This window comes from Pleurodeles waltl, chromosome 2_2 (assembly GCF_031143425.1).
Source record: "Pleurodeles waltl isolate 20211129_DDA chromosome 2_2, aPleWal1.hap1.20221129, whole genome shotgun sequence".
NCBI lineage: Eukaryota > Metazoa > Chordata > Amphibia > Caudata > Salamandridae > Pleurodeles > Pleurodeles waltl.
In genome coordinates this window covers 833,503,767-833,522,028 of record NC_090439.1, presented here as the reverse complement: position 1 = coordinate 833,522,028, position 18,262 = coordinate 833,503,767, and the positions used below count along the sequence as shown (strand labels likewise).

At 42.8% G+C, this 18,262-nt stretch overlaps 1 protein-coding gene across 1 annotated transcript in view; it reads left to right on the top strand.

Moving 5' to 3' along the window:
- The first annotated feature begins 13,904 nt into the window (after nucleotides 1–13,904).
- Nucleotides 13,905–18,262, top strand: part of PIP4P2 (phosphatidylinositol-4,5-bisphosphate 4-phosphatase 2) — a 125,662-nt gene continuing 121,304 nt past the window's right edge. Inside the window, exon 1 of the mRNA XM_069220457.1 lies at nucleotides 13,905–14,197. Within this exon, the coding sequence (XP_069076558.1) occupies nucleotides 14,092–14,197 (106 nt within the window). The 5' untranslated portion in view covers nucleotides 13,905–14,091. The remainder of the gene's footprint in view (nucleotides 14,198–18,262) is intronic.

The window sequence follows — 18,262 nt, the reverse complement described above, 5'->3', positions numbered from 1 at the left end:
CTCTGCGTATAAGCGGGAAGGTGCCTCCGTGTCATGAAATGTACAGGGAGCTTATTTGAGGCTGACAATGAAAAACGACTCAGTCAGGCTAACGTTAAGTGCATTTAACAACGGAGTCAGACTCAGGAATCTAGATAATCCCTACCTGGTGCATCGGCGGTAATGTCATACATGTAAAGTGTTAAAGAATATTCTGTAAAACTATTTGATGAAAGTAACATTTTTGTATAAAAACAATTATGGAATATAAGAACACATTAAAAAGCTTGTCATTGAGCATGATAATGCAGATCAAACTTCGTATTGCATTTCAGAATGGAACATATACATTTCATGATTACTTAAAAAGCTTTGCTTTGGCATTTCAAAATAATTACAGTGCATTTGTACTAAATCAATATGTTTACTTGTGAAGACTTGCATACTACAAGCCATTGCATTTAAAAAAAATGCATTTTCAATGGCATATCAAATGGTCACAGCTGGGACTAGTGAAAGATACATTTTGTCAATCTAAGCCAATCAGGCGTACTATTATAATAAGCCAGTTGGAAACAATTAGAGTGGCTTAAAAACAACAAAAATAGGACAGAAGATGAAGAACAAACATAAGTTCCAATGAAATTTTCAAACACATCAATGTCAGGACACCAAAAACAGTTCCTTTATCTTCAGTCATTGCAACCCTGTAGCATTGTCCTCTTTAAAGTTCCTTGTCATTTGAAGTTGTTACATCAGGTTTGTTGTATGCTGAAGATTCACAAGCTATGCAACAATGTTCACATTGCATGTGAAAGACTGCTTATAGCTGTTGAGCAAGGGAGTAGCCAAAAATTAAAGTGCCCCCCACTTTAACCAAAGCTCTTATGGCACCAAACAAGCGAAGCAAGTCATTGTGACCCTCTCCAGAAGAGCTCTCTTGTCTCTTCCATCCAAGCATCTATCCATTCATCATTCCATCCACCCGACGATATCCACCATATCACCTTTACATTCTGCCATCCATTCATTCTTTCATCCATCATTCAGTCTTTCAACACCATTCTGTCCATCCGCCCATTCGTCTGTCTGTCCCTCCATCTCCAAACCTATCCATCAAACCAAATCCATCCCTCTAGCCACCTTTTCACACATCTATCCATCCATCCTTTCACTCATCCATCCACCCACCCTTTAACTCCATCCACCCATCCATTCTTCTATTCATTCATCCATTCTTTTCACTCATCCATCTATCCTTTCATCCAGCCATCCATCATTCTACTCATCCATCCACCCTTCCTCCCACCGAACCATTCATTCATCCATTTACCCTTTCACTCATCACTCCATCCATCGACCATCCCTTTCACTTATCCAGCCATTTTTTCACCCATCCATCCTTACATCCATCCTTTCATTTATCCATCCACTTATCAACATACTCTTTCACTCGTCCACCCTTTTACTCACACATCCATTCATCCATCCTTCCATTTTTTTCGCCCACTCACCCACCCACCCTTTCACATTAATTATGAGCCTTTGTCTGCCGAGTTGCAGACAGAAAGGACCCATCAAGAACTCTAGCCCCTCTGTAGCTGCTAAAGCAAGGGGTACACAACATCCCTGTCCACACCTATCCATTTCCAAACCAATCCATCCACCCACACATCCATCTATACATCCATTCACCCTTTCTCTCAGCCATCCATCTTTTACCAATCCATCCATCCATCCATCTATTCACCTTTGCAGACATTCATCCATCCACTTATCCATCCACCCTTTCACTCAGCTATCCATCCACCCTTTCACCAATTCACTCATTCTTTCAATCATCTATCCTTTCATCCATCCTTTCACTCATTCATACAGCCATCGCTCCATCCACCCTTTCACTCACCTGTCCCTCCACCCTTTCACTTACACATCCATCCATCTATCTAGCTTTCCTTTCTCTCCATTGCCCTTTTCTGGTAATATTATGAGCCTTTGCCTACCAAGCGGCAGACAGAAGAGGCCCATCAAGAACTCCCCTCCTGCCGTAGCTGCTAAACCAGGGGGTTCACAGCGCCGCTGCTGATGAGCCTAGGTGGCATAATTACTTAGTGGTTTAGCATGTGACTCGAGTTGTTCGTTGGATGAACTGGCGCCTGGTTCTTCTCCTCTCTTCATGGATAGAAAGCACACCAGTGATGGTGGTGGTGCTGCCATAAATGCCAATTCTTGTTCAAGCCAGTAGTCTGGAAACGCCTCAGAAGGTGATGGTGGTCCATCATTACAGGCATTTTGTAGGATGGGCATCATGAGTGTGCAGCAAAACCTATGATGTGACCCGAGTGGTCTTACAAGACATTCTACATCTATGAAAACCGTAGGTGGCTGTTCCAGATGCAGTACCAGACATATTTCAAAGGAACAGTTTATGCACCGGAATATTGGTCTCACTCCGTGATGGCCGACTTTTTCATGACAACAGCGAGTCTTTATTGATTTCAGTAAGGTATTAGTTTCCCACGTACCTCACCAATCTGTCTTGGCACACAGATACTCATGCGGGTACATTCCCATCTCGCTTTCCGACATGGCATCCATTGTGAATGAAAGAAATTATGGCAGCCCACATTCCATGATTATACTATTGGAACCCTTCTAAAAATTGTTTGAGAATAACGAATGAAAGCATGAGGATATTACTTCCAGGACAGTGTTAAATCGAGTCCCTAGACACGAGCCAATGCTCTGGAAAAAATGCACAACACCAGTTGTACTAGATGCGTTAAAAATTTGTTTCACCAGGTCAGCAGAACATGTTGGATATTGTGTAGTAAGATATGTCTGTATCTCTGAAGAGGTGTGGGCAGTCTGTAAATCAAAAATCTCTGCTGCTGATGTTAAAACCTTGTCTTTTTGTGGAAGGATCACAGCAAGTTTGCTAATCTTGACAAAATGTATGTTTTTGGTTTGTATTCTGAGCTAAGGGACACCTTCCATGATAAGAATAGGTGGGGATTTGAAAGGTATTCCACAGCATTTTCTCACTTGTGATACTGTCAGCAAATAAAGTACACCCTCATTGATCCCACAACTCGCTAGAATTAAATACAAACCATTCCTCAACAATGTGAGTTATGTTTTAACAGTCAATGTGGGAGTCTCCTGAAAAAATGCATTCCTGGAATCAATCCATTATAGAGGCCATGAAGAGATGGTGAGTTGCACAACAAAGAATGCCCAAGGGGGTCCTGCAGCTGTGCACGCTTACACAAATATCTTTGTCTTCATTCAGACACTTGTACTCAAATGAGAGTGATGTAGAAATTGATCACAAAGTCTTTCATACCATCCCAAATACTAATATTTTTGACAGTTATGGATATGAAACTTAGTGATAGGAAGTGAAATGATTCTGTCCAGGAGCCACATAGATGGTGTGTCAGCTACAGAAAAGGGTATTTGATCCATCTGCTCTGTATTTAATAACGTGTAGGTAGGTGAATTCTTTCTTTGCCATAGTTCTTTGTGTAAAAGTCCAACTGTCTGGATCAAAGATTTCTGAAATATTCAGAAACTGCCAAGGAACACCATCAGCGTAATGTTTGCAGTGCCCAATTTAATTGGAATATAGTTCTAAATTTAGCCTGGCCATGTTGCAAAATGCTGATGTCATCGAGTAACAGGTCAAGTGCAAAGGACACTATTTTGTTCTGTGAATGCACACATCTTGACAGTGTAGTCATATTATTGTCTATCTACTACTTGCAAAACTGTTCCTAAATTTTCGTTGTCAATTTGTCTAACTCTCTCAGCTGCTTCTTGCTGTGAAACTTTCTACATCTTATTCTAAATGGCATATATCACGCGTTTCACACTAAAAGCACGCACTCCTAAAATGAAGGTAGGGATATCCAAACTTCTCTTATTTGTGACAAATACTGCTTTAGCTTGTAAGCACTGCTGATGTAATTTGCCTACACTGTAAGTGGCAATTAATATAGGTATGGTGCTGCTGTCATACAGCGGGTCATGGACAGTTAGCTTTGGAACCTGTTGGAAATTTAATGTTTTGTGCATTCATTTGTGTCTACAAGATCATACGACCCAACCTTCATGATGGAACACAGAGGGATTCTATATTCCATTTTTAATCATGTAATTTATCGTGTCTCCAGACTTGTTCATTTTTACTTCCCAATATTTGAACTGTGCTGTTTTTGGAATGGGAGTTTTTTTATTTATATTTTTCATATTACCAAAACATAGACAGGTAGCTTGCTGAAAAATTATGTATACTTTTTATGTCTAAATTTTCTTTTCAGTACTCATAACCCTGTATGTTCAGTTTTCATCAGAATAAATCAGTTTAGTGTTTGATATATTCTTCCAAGACACCTCAGGCTTTTGTTTCTAATAGAAAGCAGAGAGATTGGATCTGTGTTCACCATTAAAATAGAGAAATACCTTCATATACTTTGCGATTCCGCCTGCAGGGGCCTTATGCAGTGTTTCAACTGTGTGTAATTAAATATTTCAAGAGGAGAGCCAGTCCTCTGAAGGTAACCGTGTGCATAATGGAGATAGCAATACATGTCCCTATAATTATACACACTTAAATAAGATTCTTCATTTTACAGGACGTTATACAATACTAAATCAGACATCAAACTCTTTTCTGTCTTTATATCCCATTCATTTGAAATGGAACCAGAAGTTATATTAGCCATAATAAATTCTTATAACATATCATAGCATCCAGTATAGGGTGATCTATAATGTTCACAGCATGTAATTCTCTCTGAACTCTGTGGGAAGTAGTTGTAGTTCTTTTGCCACTATCCGTGACATAGCTCTGCCTGGGATATAAAGTTCATCTTACAAGAACAACACAATAGTTAGCATCAGTAGCCACATGATAAAGAAGAACACTCCTGGAGCAATCCAAACATAGGACCATGGTGGTATCTAATAACTGTCACAAAACCAGTGCCATACTTTAGAACCTCTTTAAGGAATCTGAAGAAAAGCCAACTGTAACATATTTGGATTCAGTTTCACCAAAATTTTTGGTTCTGATGGGCAGCATCACCAAGATCTTATCTCTGAAGAGGGATCATAATTAGTTGGACCTGGCCCTTTTTACAGGGTCATTCCCCAAACCTTTTGCCTTCCTCCTTCTATTTTTTTCTGACTCTTTATGCTGATGTTAGGACTCTAGTCACTTTACCACTGCTGATCAGTGCTAAACTTGGTATGATTGGCTTACACCTGATTGGCACATTTAATTGGCTTACACCTGATTGGCACATTTAATTTACCTGTAAGTCCCTTGTACAGTGGTATCCCTGTACCCAAGGCATGTAAATGTAATGCTATTAGTGGGCCTGCAGCGCAGCTTGTGCCACCCACAGAAGTAGACTTTCAAACCTGTCTCAGGCCTGCTAATGCAGGACCTGCGTGCGCAGTTTACTGCCACAGGGACCTGGTATCTAAATTTACTTGCTGGGCCTGGAACTCCCCTTTTACTACATATAAGTCACTCCTAAGGTAGGCCCTAGCTAGCCCAATAGGCAGGGTGCTATGTATGTAAAAGGCAGGACATGTGCCTAGCTGTGTGGCCTGTTCTGGTAGTGACAAACAGCCTACTTGGTTTCTCACTGCTGTGAGTGCTGCCTTTCTGATAGGATTGCATTGGAAATGCCTGCCTTATGTCTAGGGGATATTGTCTGATCTATGAGGGGTAGCATAGGTATGTTTGGTATGGTTGTAGTAGTAGTGAGAAATGCTGCTTACTGGTGTAGGTGGGTTTTCATTACCATTATAGGAATGCCACTTCTAGAAAGAGGGCATTTATCTGTGCTTATGACTGGTGTTTTACAGCTTGACTACAATCCACGTTTGGGGCTGAGTGACAGCTAGGCTTTGTGCTTGCCTTTCAGACAGCCTGTCTACAGGGAGGGTGGAGGTGTCACAGAGGTGCATCTGCATACTGAATGGTCTCCCTGAAGCCGGGCACACCTGCATTTGTAAAGGCTGTGCACTGGCATCACACAAAGGGCTTGTTTACCCCCCACTGATGTCTGGAGCCTGTGCTGGAGGAGAGAGAGGACACTTCTAGAACCAGTTAGGAGTGGTTGGAACCTCTTCTCCCCTTTTTGTGAAAGCTTGTGCAAAACTGAGTATAAGTACAGGGGTTTTTCCAAATGAGACACTTTACGACTACTAACTTTGACACAGAATGCTGCTGGAGGGACTCGCCAGGAACCGCCTGGGACTGCTGCTGTTGTGCTGACTTGTGACCTGCTGGGTCACTAGGAGGAACTGCCTCTGCTTGAAAACCTATGTGCTGGCATGTTTGCTTGGGCCCTGCCACCCTGTGCTCACTTTCACCATCTCAAGGAGCTGGGTGGTGTGCCCCCTATTCGCCTGCAACCTTTTCTCTGCCCTGAAGTGGTACCAGAGGAGCACTTTATTGGGCAGAAGTAAAGCGCATCCTGAGCGCTTCCCTTGTTGCTGGATAGCGTGTTACGGGCGCTTTATTGGAGAATATCCAAGCGCGGCCTGAGCGCTTTATTTCCTTGCCTCAGAGAGCTTCTGGAGGCAGACCACTCTTTTATTGCTGAAGAATTACCGCTGTGACTCTGGTGGGTCTAGCGCTCCTGAAAACGCTTCGTGCTGTGCTCCTGGGGGACCGGAGCACTATGAGGAGTGCCCCCGGGGCACAGGCAGGAACCAACTCTGGGCAAAATCACTGCGACAGCCCGGGACGGTGATTTTGGACACACTCGGGCACCAGATCATGTGCGGGTGAGTGCCGGTGAAAAGGAGTGGCCCCAGGAGGGAGGGAAACCTCATCAGAGGTCCCTCCTGCTCGTAAGGCTGCTCGTAAGGCTGCCCCAGGGCCTGAGACGCTTGTGTAGCATGCTCAGGGGAAGACGAGTGGTCCCCCGAGGCGCAACAGGCTGCAAGAGCCTCTCTCTTCTGACCGGGCAGCGAGGAAGCCTCAATGGAGGCCCCACCCATCAGTGAGGTTGTTCATGGTGCCCGCTGTTGAAGAGGGGGCACCCCAAGAGCAGGATGTAGGGAGGCAAGGGTAAGTCCCTCTTCCCCGGTTGCTGCGAGAGGAGCATGAACGCTCCAAACGTTGTCAAAAGTTCTTTTATCTTCCCATGTCCCTGAGACTGCCAGTCATGGCCTCCGGAGGCCACTGGGCGAATTGTGCCCTTTTTAGCCTTTGTCTTGTGTGCGGGGAGAGGACTCCCTTGTGAATAGGAGGGGGTGCGTGCTGCCCCCCTCTCTTGCCCATGATCAGATGGATTGCTGGGTGGAAGGGAGACCTCCACAAAGGTCCCATCCCCGCAAAGCTTGTTTGGGACCCCCCTGTGCACTAAAGGAGTGCAGGAGTGCCCCCATGTGGCCTCAGGGACTTGGCCTGTGAGCAGGCAAGGAATCCTTCATGGTTCTGGGCATTCCTGATGATTTAATGACATTTTGCACAATATCATGTTCACTGTACATTTCATAATACTGTTTAGACTTCGTTGTTTTCCATGATGTGTGCAACCCTGATGTTATGGTAATATTAATGCAATATGATTTCACTGTGTACCTTCATGATACTGTTTAACGTTGTAGGTGACGTGTTTTTCATGATATGTGCATTCCTAGTGATACAGTTTTCCTGACTACTGCTTATGTTGTAGAATAATCGGTAATCTATGTGTTTCATGTGACTACTGCTGGCTTTTGCAGAGCACCAGTAACTGAATATTGTTCTGACAACTGCTTGTGTAGCAGGGTAGTACTGACATATGGTGTTTGGTCTAATGATGTTGTATAGAATACAGTTTATTTTTATATAACTTGGAGTTGTGTTTCCTTTGTGGTGGGGATAGTGCGTCACGTGTGTAGTGAGTGTTGTGCAATCGCTTTACACATTGCCTATGGGATAGGCCTGACTGCTCATGCCAAGCTACCAAGGGGATGAGCAGGGGTTATCTTGGGTGTGTAAACCCCTCACCCTGACTAAAGTGGGTGGGTTCGGCCTGGCTTAGGTGCATAGACTAGCCAACCAGAAACCCAAATTCTAACATAATATCACAGCAAAATAACATTGCCATGGTTTTGGAGTTCTCCAAATGGATGCTCCTGCAGTAAAGGGAAAGAATGCAAGGTTCTATTTTGAGGCCTCCCTTATTGTATTTGGACAGGATGACTGCAGAGAGTTGATCACAAGATATTTCTTTATGTAATCAAGCAATACTTGTCTATTCTTTTTTGAGCCAGGCAATGGGGGCAAGACTACAGTGTGTCTGCCTTTTAGCCCCAACACAGGTGTTTGAGGTGTTTGTTTGGAATCTTCTCTCAAACCAGATATCTTTCTTTTGGGATTCACCCATCTGTGACTGGCAAAATGTTGTCTTCGCTGGTTGCAGAGTCAGAATGCTTTACATTCAAAAGTGTACCTCTAACATTTTTCACTTTCTCAGAAACAGTCAAATGTTGGTCTAGGTCAAAAGGATTTTCCTCTGCCACCTACCCCATGCTATCCAGGTAGGGAACATACATAGGTATTCCAAAGAGCACCTTGTATGGAGTACGACTTCCCAATATTCCTCTAGGCAAGTTATTTACTGCTCTCTGCACTCCATGGAGATGATGGGTCCAATTAAGATCTGAACTCAACACCTGGGCTGTTAGGGCCTCCTAGTTATAGCATTCTACTAACCCATTCATGTTTCTTTTGAATGGGTAACTGAAATGCAAAAACAAAGAGGGAGAAGGAGGTTGTGGGCTGTGTCTGTCCTCCTTATAGCCTATATAAAATTAAAAAAGAGGCCCAGCAAAAAGAATTACCACAGGATGGATATGAAAAAAGGATTTTCCTGTCAGAAAAACTCTCAGCCACCAGGGTTATCCCTTGTTGGCATGCTTCATCATTGGGTTTCTTCCCGTTCCACTACGGAGCGGGCGTGCTACGACCTGCGGGATACGTAGGAGCACTGATGTAGTCTTGTCAATGTGAATCACAGGAGGGATAGGAGTGGTGGGGTCTTGGTTGAGTTAAAAATACCTGTCTCCTAGTAATTCCAATGATTTAATAGATCTCTTGGAGGCGGTATGATTAAAAAGGGGCTGCGGGAGTGGGGGATGTAATGAACCTGACTTCCTAGTCTACATATTTCGGAGCCTTACCCCTAAGCTCCTCTTCAGGACCAAGGTGGTCTCCCTGGTGCCACTCCTTGTTTGACTACTTCTAATGAAAGCATAAATAATACATGCTCTGTGATATGGTGCAATTCACCTTACTAATGTGGTGTCATAAGATGATACCTGTAGTTTATGGTGTCCGTCATTAATACTCAGTAGTATTTGGATTTTCATATCATAGCTCCTCCGGGAGGGGTGTGTGCTTGTAGCCACACTTTCCTCAAAGCAACATTCCCGCTCTGTACCTAAGGCTCACTTGTAGCTGGGCCTCTTTTGTAATGTTAACTGAAATGCAGACACCCCCCCACAAACTCATCTCTTCCTTGTAAGCCTTTGATGCGAACACATGACCATTGTCTGCTTGGAATGCAAGAAATTCCCTTGCGGCTATCAAACACTGAAAATCCCTTATAACAGCATCTGCAGATCTCTCAGCCCATAGCCATAGGAACTGAGAACATGAATCTACCACAACTAGAATATACTTGAAGTGTTTATCAGATTGTAAGGAACAGCTAGAGGGGTTTCCTCGCAAATATTCCTCCTAATTATATCTAATCTAGACAGCTTATTAGGTATCACTCTATCTCTCACTGCAGACAAGCACACCATCTGAGTGTTTTCTGAACTAAGGCTGTAGGAGTATTTGCGAGGAAGCCTCTCTGGAGTTGTTATTACTAAGGTTGCCTTAGTAGCAGCCAGTATGTCTTTATCAATTGTCTTTTGGGATAGGATCACAGCAGCTAATTATACAGTCTGAACTGATGCCTTTGCAGCAGGGTCAACAGTAGAGTTCCCTAAAGCATGCATACCATCACACTGTGTACCAATGTTTGTCCTACATGGACTAATGGAAGCACATTTTTTAAGATGGCAACCTTTCCTCAGAACTGTTTATTTTCAATTGGTTTTCCTTTTGAATGTTTGAATCTGTTCATTCGCCAATGTAGTAAATCCACATTATATGCCTGGATGCAGAAAGAAGAGTCAGACACAATTAGGGTTGGAACTCCTGGTTCAGTCTTCTGAAGTGCAAGCATCAGTGCATTTATCTCTACGATCTGTGCAGTGCTGTCACCTAAGGTTGGAGTGTTGTGGATCAAATTTACCATCTTTAATTATTCCCTTTGCCACTGCACAAGCTGCTGAGTAGTTCTGTTTTGTTCTTACAGCCGGTTGTGCAGAGCCATCTGTATACATCACACTCTCATAGCTCTCAATGTGTAATGTTTCTGGAATAATGGGCATTTTCTGTTCCTATGGGAAACATTCTTGTGTCCTTAGTGTCGGATCATATTAAAACTGCATATCTACTGCTTTTAATGATGATGCCTATTGAATCCACTGGAGGTGCAACACGCACGCATTTGAAATGCTGGCTTTGGTAGACACTGCAAGGCCAGGTACAGCAGAAACAACAATAATTTGTTTTCCCTTCAACAAAAGATGCTATTTCAAATGGCTGTTTCTACAACTACAAGAACTTTCTCGGTTGATGCAAATTGTGATATGGATTTGAGTATAAATGTGATTTGAATGCTGTTAGTATTGTCTGACCCTCATTGTAAATTACATAGGTGTAGCCAGAGGTGTTGGGTACAATATCCAAAAACTAGGTTGGTCCTGTTATCCATAGTTTGTAAATATTTTGATTCTAGCATGTATGCCTGGAGAGCACGCAGAAATGTTGTGTGTTCTTCTGTTAAATGTTGAGGAGAGAACATATTTTAATGAGTTGTACAACGGTATAAGTTGCTCAGCATAATGAGGCAAGGAAGTTCATTCAAAGTTAAGAAACTCTAGCCGGGTTTGTAACTTTCTGAGCATATGTGTGAGTTGCAAAGTTGCACATTTCTGAAGGAAATCTGGTGCAATCCCTTTGCCTCACTTGACAGCTCATAACCTAGGAAGACTACATTCAAGTAAGTTACTTTAGATTTTTTTAAAGTTTATTTTGTAACTGTGTGGGCCCAATACGGTCAGTATCCAGTCCACTTGAGTTAAGTGTGTGTTTAAATCATCGGTTGAGATGTAAATATCATCAACGTACAATAGGGCTTCAGGAATCTGGTTGCAAGACCTCTATGATATATGCTGAAAATTAACCTCGATCATAGCTATTTCCTATTGGTAACCCCCCGAAAAAATATTGAGAACGAAAGCTTGTAAAAGCTGCTAGATACCCACTTTCAGGCACTATATTTTGACTGAAAAACCCATGAGCAATATCCAGAGTTGTTTTATATTTTTTACGCATCAGATTTGTCGTGAGACCCGTAATGTGTGCATTGTGTATGGCACATGTATGGATGTGAGACTATTGTCACGTCTGCTGTGCTGTCTAGAAGCATTTGTGCCCATGCATTGTTTTGTATGGGTGTCCGTAGTATGCACAACATTTGTTTTAGAAAGACTGGCAACTTTTTTATTTTGTAATGTGTTTTGGGGTCCCGACCTTTCTAATCATTCTTGACACTAACGCCTGTGCTTTGGCCTGGTGATACTTGAGAGATTGGTAGCTGTTCTGGCACAAGATCAGGAAAGAGAGCTAACAAGAATCATTACTGAGACCTATATCACAGTGGGCTGAGATTACCATTCCTAAGCGTAAACATATGGTAAGAATTCTGTTTGTCTCGGGGAATTTGTGCCGGTATACAGCTTCTAACTGGTTGGTCTTGCTAGCAGTCTGAAAGGCTATTTTGTCACTCTTCGTGGGCTCTATTCCGATGATAGCATTTATTGTCTGTGGACTTATTACCTGAATGGCAATTTTTCCCTGTGCCAAAGGAACCTGCCTAGTATTTAAAGTTATTAATACATATTGCAAAGTTGTCTGTATGTTTAGACTACATTATTCCATAGTGCCAATACGTCTGCTAAAATTAGTGCACGTGGATTTGAATAAGGTGTATATCCTGGCAAAACTGACCAGGTAGTCCCTTTATTACTCAGAGGCCTCTATTGAGGGGGTCTCTCTCTCTCTTTCAACAGATATCCAGTGTTCTAAATTAATTAAGTTTGAGTGACAAAATAGAAGGATATTTTCTCTATTTACTGAGCAGGGTCATAATAAACAAAAAACGATGTTTTAAGACACCACAGTTAGCTATAAATAGGGCCACTGGGATTATGCAAATCTGCACCCATGGCTTTTTAGCATAACTGTTGAGTCATCACATTTGCCACATAATCCATCATCTGCTGCATAATTTACAGAATTTAAGAAACAAAGTGTTGTTTCTAACTCAAATGCATCAAAAGTTATATAGTGATATTTGTTCCTGCACACTGAAAGGCCCTTTGCAAAGGTTAGTGCAACATCTTTCCACAACTTTTTGCTATATTTGGGTGTTAATAAAATTGCATATTTTGCCAGACCATGCTACCATATGTAATTTGGTTTTCCTTGTTGCATAATTTAGCTAACCCTGCTGCATAATTCAAGTGGTCCTGGCTACAAGGATGTGTAAAATATAGTCAAAACTATTTAAAATCAAGAAATTTACTAGTTACACTTCTCAGGTGATCAGTACATTTACCAGGCATTTTGAGACCATTGTGGTAAAATGTGACAGAATTGTGATATTAGATATATATGGCAAATCTGTTCAGATGGGATAATGCATACCTTTGTTCGGAGTCCAAAAATATACGGAATGCCAAAGGAGGCATTTAAAAAAAAAAATCTCCAAATTAGGTATTTTTTCTGCAAATCAATAAAGGCCATCTGAGCCTAGAACACAATTTATTATTGGAAGCAATCTTTGAGTGAAAATTATAAACTTAATGCATATTATTTGATTAATACTAAGAAAGTGATAGATTATCTATATTTTTAAACAAATTATGTGTGCACCAAATTGAATATGAAACACATAATATGTGTAGTGTGGAACGATATCCATATGCTTAGTAACAGGTCTTCGCTTTTTTATAACTAACTGGTGGATATTCAAAGTGATGACTTTGAATAATTCAATTTTTAATGTAATATTAGTACTGACTTCGCCACTTTAAAAATAAAAAGTCCGTATTTTCCAAACAGAAAAGAAGTGATCAGTGAGTCTATGAATGAATGCCTCCAAATAAGGCAATAAAAGACAATCGAATATATTGACTTCTAGTTGTACCATTAGCGGAGAAGGTGATGAGGTTAAATATATGTTATAAGAAAGGCGAATACCAAGTAATAACACACTAGAAGTCCAGAGACATAAGATGTCTCGAGGTTGACCTTTTGAAGATTGGTCGATTATTGCTTTGGAAGATTCGGAGCTTTTCGAAACTCAAAACCAAACAATCAACCATTCATGACAGAAACAACAAAGTTTGTTTGAAAAGACGCAAATCCAGCACGGTTTCTGTGTAAGCATTGGCTCCTATTCCGAAAATCTGCTGTTTTATTTTCGGGAGCCCCTGTACCTCTCCACGGAGATGTGAAATTAGTTATCGAGGCCGTGGTTTACTGGCGCAGACAGTAGTAGCAAACAGGAGGTGTTCACCTCCTTTACAGCCCCTAGCTGCAAAGGAGTCCAAGGACAGCTCTCAGTACTACAGGTCACCTGAAGTGAAAACAAATAAACATACTCGTATTTAACCCCGAGTTGATGTGGAATGAAGTAGAGGCGCAGCGCTGTCGCAGAGCCGCGGACTCGGTGTTCCCATGCCGGGCTGCCCCTGTGTTTACGTCTCGCTCCGTGACCTTGTAACACACGGGGGGAGCGTGTGAGCCTTCTCCGGTTTCTCCACCAGGGCTGTCCCGGGATTCTCTCTCCGGCCGGGCCTCCCCTGAAACCTCCCGCGGCCCTTGTGATAGTACCTTAAAGATTGGGGCCGTCTCCCGGCCCTGCCTCCGCCCCTCCCCCTCAGAGAGCAGGCTCAGCTGCCGCTGCAGCAGTCATGGCTGCCGACGGGGTGGACGAGCGCTCGCCGCTGCTGTCCGCAGCCAGCTCGGGCAACGTGACTCCCACCGCCCCGCCGTACACCGACGACAACAACCTTCGAGGTAAGGCCGCCCCGCTTCTTCCCAAGCCGGCGTCCAGACCGGAGGACCATCCCCTGCTACATCGCCCACTTCCCGCACTCCCAACTTGAGAGCTGGGCGGAGAGCCTGCTCCGGTGAATCCGGGAGCCCCGGCTGACTGCAGACGCTGCCCATTGTGCGCGTCCCAGGCTTTGTCCTCGTCCATAAATATGGCAGATAAGAGCTTTTAATAGGGCGCTCCCGTGTTCTTGCACTCGGCTGTCAAACCCGCTCCAGATGTGGGTATTGGGCAGTCCTTGAGACCCCATTAGTCATCAGCGTATTTGCAAAGGTGTAGACATTCATATATAAAGCACGCTGCATTATAGATTCTTCATTTATACGTCTTTACCCATTCATTTGCAAAACGTTGAATACCACCCGGGCACTCTGTCATTAATCCCACACCCCTCTTTTGTCGTTGTGTTTATGTGCACAACTGTTCGGAAATACAACCCAAATAAAAAGTAGCCTCATTCTGAGATTGTAACGAACGACCCCATGACTCCCTACGTCTGCTTGTTCTTGAGGGTATTGGACGATGTAACGTACATGCAGTAGATTGCACGTGTCAGTAGGTAAAACAAAACAAAGCAAATCCTTTCATTGATACAGAACCCTTGTGCTTTATTAAATCTCTTCAGATACTAGAGCGCATAGGAAGCAGACCACTTGGATGGATGATACAAATTCCTTTACAAGTGAAAGAGTTGCTTTTCTTGGCTTAAGCAATGATGCAATTAGCTAAATAAGTAAAATCAGGGGCCTGGTACTGTTAGCGTATTAATGAGCTTAAAAGTTATCAGTGTGGGAGTACATGGTTCTCCTCGAGTGGTGATAAATGTACTCCAGTTGTAGAGCTGCATAGTTCACTTGAATTTGATAGTGTTGTAGTTAACACTTCTGTGAAACGTGGAGCACTGTGTATTGTACAATCTTTGGTCTCGTTACTATTACAGCAACAGATTTCGAATCTGGCACAAAAGTTGTTTGAAATCTTTTCAGACAGATTGCATTTGCACCTGGAGGTTTTGCTGATGCAATTTATGCTATGTAAGCTGCCCTCCAACAAACTGAAAAAAGTGCATGCAGTTTGGAAATTGTGACAGTGAACCACACCGATTTTATGGGGTACGTCAGATCTGAGAAGATAAGCCTCCATCAGAAGTGACTTGGCAGGAAATGGCATAGCAGAAAGTGACCACAACGAGTGCCAAAGTGTTAAAACAAACTTCCCCTTCAACCCATCCCTCCAAGCAATGCAAATGTAATGACTTTTATTCTAACATCAAGGGCCAATAGGTTGTCATACTTGTTGTTTCACACATCCTACAATGACGTGCGCAGGGAGTAACACAACAGGCGTGCCGCAACACCCGGCTTCCCAGGGGTAAATCCACTCTCACCTTTCAACCCATTTACCTTTGCAGTGTGTTGCAAGTAATCTCAAGATCCGAGTCCCAATAGGTGAAAGCACATACATCAATCAACTGTCCCACCTTGCAGTGTGCAGGAAATGGGCTGCAAGAAGTGGGGTAGATGGTCGGCGTAGGATTTTTAAAGTGTTCTCTGACATCAAACAATTTACCCTCAATACACGTTTTAAAATAAATATTAATGTACCCTATTATATTTTTGAACTTAATAAAACTACTTCTAGAAATAGTTTTGATCAGAAATTCTTAATCAATGATTGAAATGAAACCGAAAACCGTGAAAAGTTAAAATGTCTAAAGTTATTAAACACACATTTCAATAAAAATGATATCTTTGGGCAGAGAAAGGAAATCCGAATTTGAAAAACATATATCTTCTAAACAAACTTTAGATAGGTAGCTACATTAATTTTACCTCATTTCTCTTTCCAGTCCCTGTCCTTAGGTTAGAGGAACCACCACCTTCTTGCAGACATCATTATAGCGATACCAACACAAAAAAACAGCACTTATCTCTCTTGTGCTACTTTTATATAAGGGTCCATATTCCATTTAACCTTCTGGTTATATATTTTTGTCTACCTTGAAAATTCTAGTTTCCTAACATAATGTGGTCTTCTTCCCTCGAAGGCTGGGTTGTTTTGGAATCTGCATGTTGGGAGACATGTTGCAGAGCCACCAAAAGTGTGCCTCTGGCTCACTGCTGGAGTCCGGTCAGGGGGAGGGTTACTGTCTCTAACGGAGTTACCCCAGCACATGGCTGTAGGTGACTGCTCCTTGTGTTAGACCGGAACAGAAGAGGCGTTCATGCCTTTCTTGCGCTCCCTGGTCATGCATGGCAGCCATCTTGGTTTGGGGGTACTAGTGCATCAGTTGGCCTAAGACGGATATTATAATCAGATCGTTTACTATAAGTTTTGGGCAGACTCAGCACTGCTTTGCTCAAATTCTGCCTAGAAGGGATGCCAGTCATTTTAGAGGCAAGAATGTTGGGGATCCTCATCTAATGCTCCATGAGATTCTTCAACCAAACTTAAGTGCTGCTGATAGCCACTGGCCCTTTTTACTGACCATTGTGTCTTGGGTAGTTAAAAGGCTCAGATACCTTTTGGATAGCAAAGCAAGTCATTTTTGATGCCTGGCTTGGGTTTTGATCTACTGGGTAGACCATGTTTGAATCCTTCAGTTCCTTCAGGAGGGACTTGTCTGAGATTTCTCTTTTCACTTTGAGGAGTCAGTGGGCACCTATTAGAACCTTTAGAGAACCTAGGGGTGGTTCCCACAAATATTCAAGCCACTTTGTGTCCTTTCGTCTTAAGGTTTGTTTTTGACCCAGCCTCCAGGTAGAGGGAATTCTCCTTGGCACCTTCCTCTATCTCTCCCTGGGCTTCAGAGAGTGTATTTTCAGCCTCTTGATAAGGATGAGTCTTCGTTGGGGTCCAGAGTTTTTCCCAAATATTTTGTTCAAATTTCATAGGGAAGCTGTTCTTCCTGTGTTCTGTACCAATTATGTCTCTCTGGAAAAGATAGCCTTGTACTCTCTGGTCATTTGCAGAGCGGTGTCAGTTTATTTGGATAGGATTGCCCGATTCTGTCAATATAATAACCTGTTTGTGAACTTTGGACCTGCAGGTAAGTTATTAGCTCCTTCTTGGTAAAATCAACATTTCATGTGCTTACAAGGTAAAGAGTTACCTGTTCACATTCAGGGACAGTCTACCATAGACCTGGCACCCTCCTGGTCTGAAGCAGAGGGGATTCTCTCTCATGTTCTGTTGGCCCTATCAATTCCATGAGGTCAAGCCCTCCTTAAGCTTAAGAGGGACCTTACCCCATTTCTTTAATCAGTTTGTCAGAAAAAACACACTTTTGTGCACATCACTTTTTTAAAAATAATGTCACATTTAGGCTATTTTCTGGCTTCTATCTGGGCAAAGCCACAGGCCCAGAATATCTGTACAGTCTTCAACATGTGAGGGGGGGGAGAAGGGTGCACATTTGGCCTGGGCTAATACCTTTATGCAGACAAGCGCAAACTGCTCCAAATATAAAGGCATGCATTGGCAAAGGCAATAGGATTCGCCTATGCAGGACCTATTGGCGTTGTCAGTATTTTTGTAAACGTTGTCCAGCAGTGTGGTCTGCTGTACCACATGGCTTAAATTATATAAAAACAAAGCCCTGTTTTGCTGCCGACATTGACCAATTTTGCTTTTTACTTTAATCCATGTTGCATGGCAGCCCGCACTGCTGTGCAACATCTCTGACAACATTAACAAAGCCAAATAGCTCCATAAGAGCTACTTGGCTTTGTTCTGATTTTTTTTTTTGTGGTGGATGGGAGGACCAGGACGGCCTAGGGTTTGTGTATAGCGTGAGGGAAGTAGGACTTGCAAGCAATGCAAGGGGGTGTGTGAAAGGGAGTTGGTGGAAGATGAGGAATGGAGACAGGAGAACACAAAGGAAACAGACAGTGGAGGTGGCAAGCAAAACAAGGGGTGTGGGGATAGAGGTTTGGGCAAGATTACGGGAGGAGTCAGGAAAAGCACAATACATTGGGGGGAGGGCGGACAGACTGCAGATACATGCACTCTTAGAGAGTACATGTCTA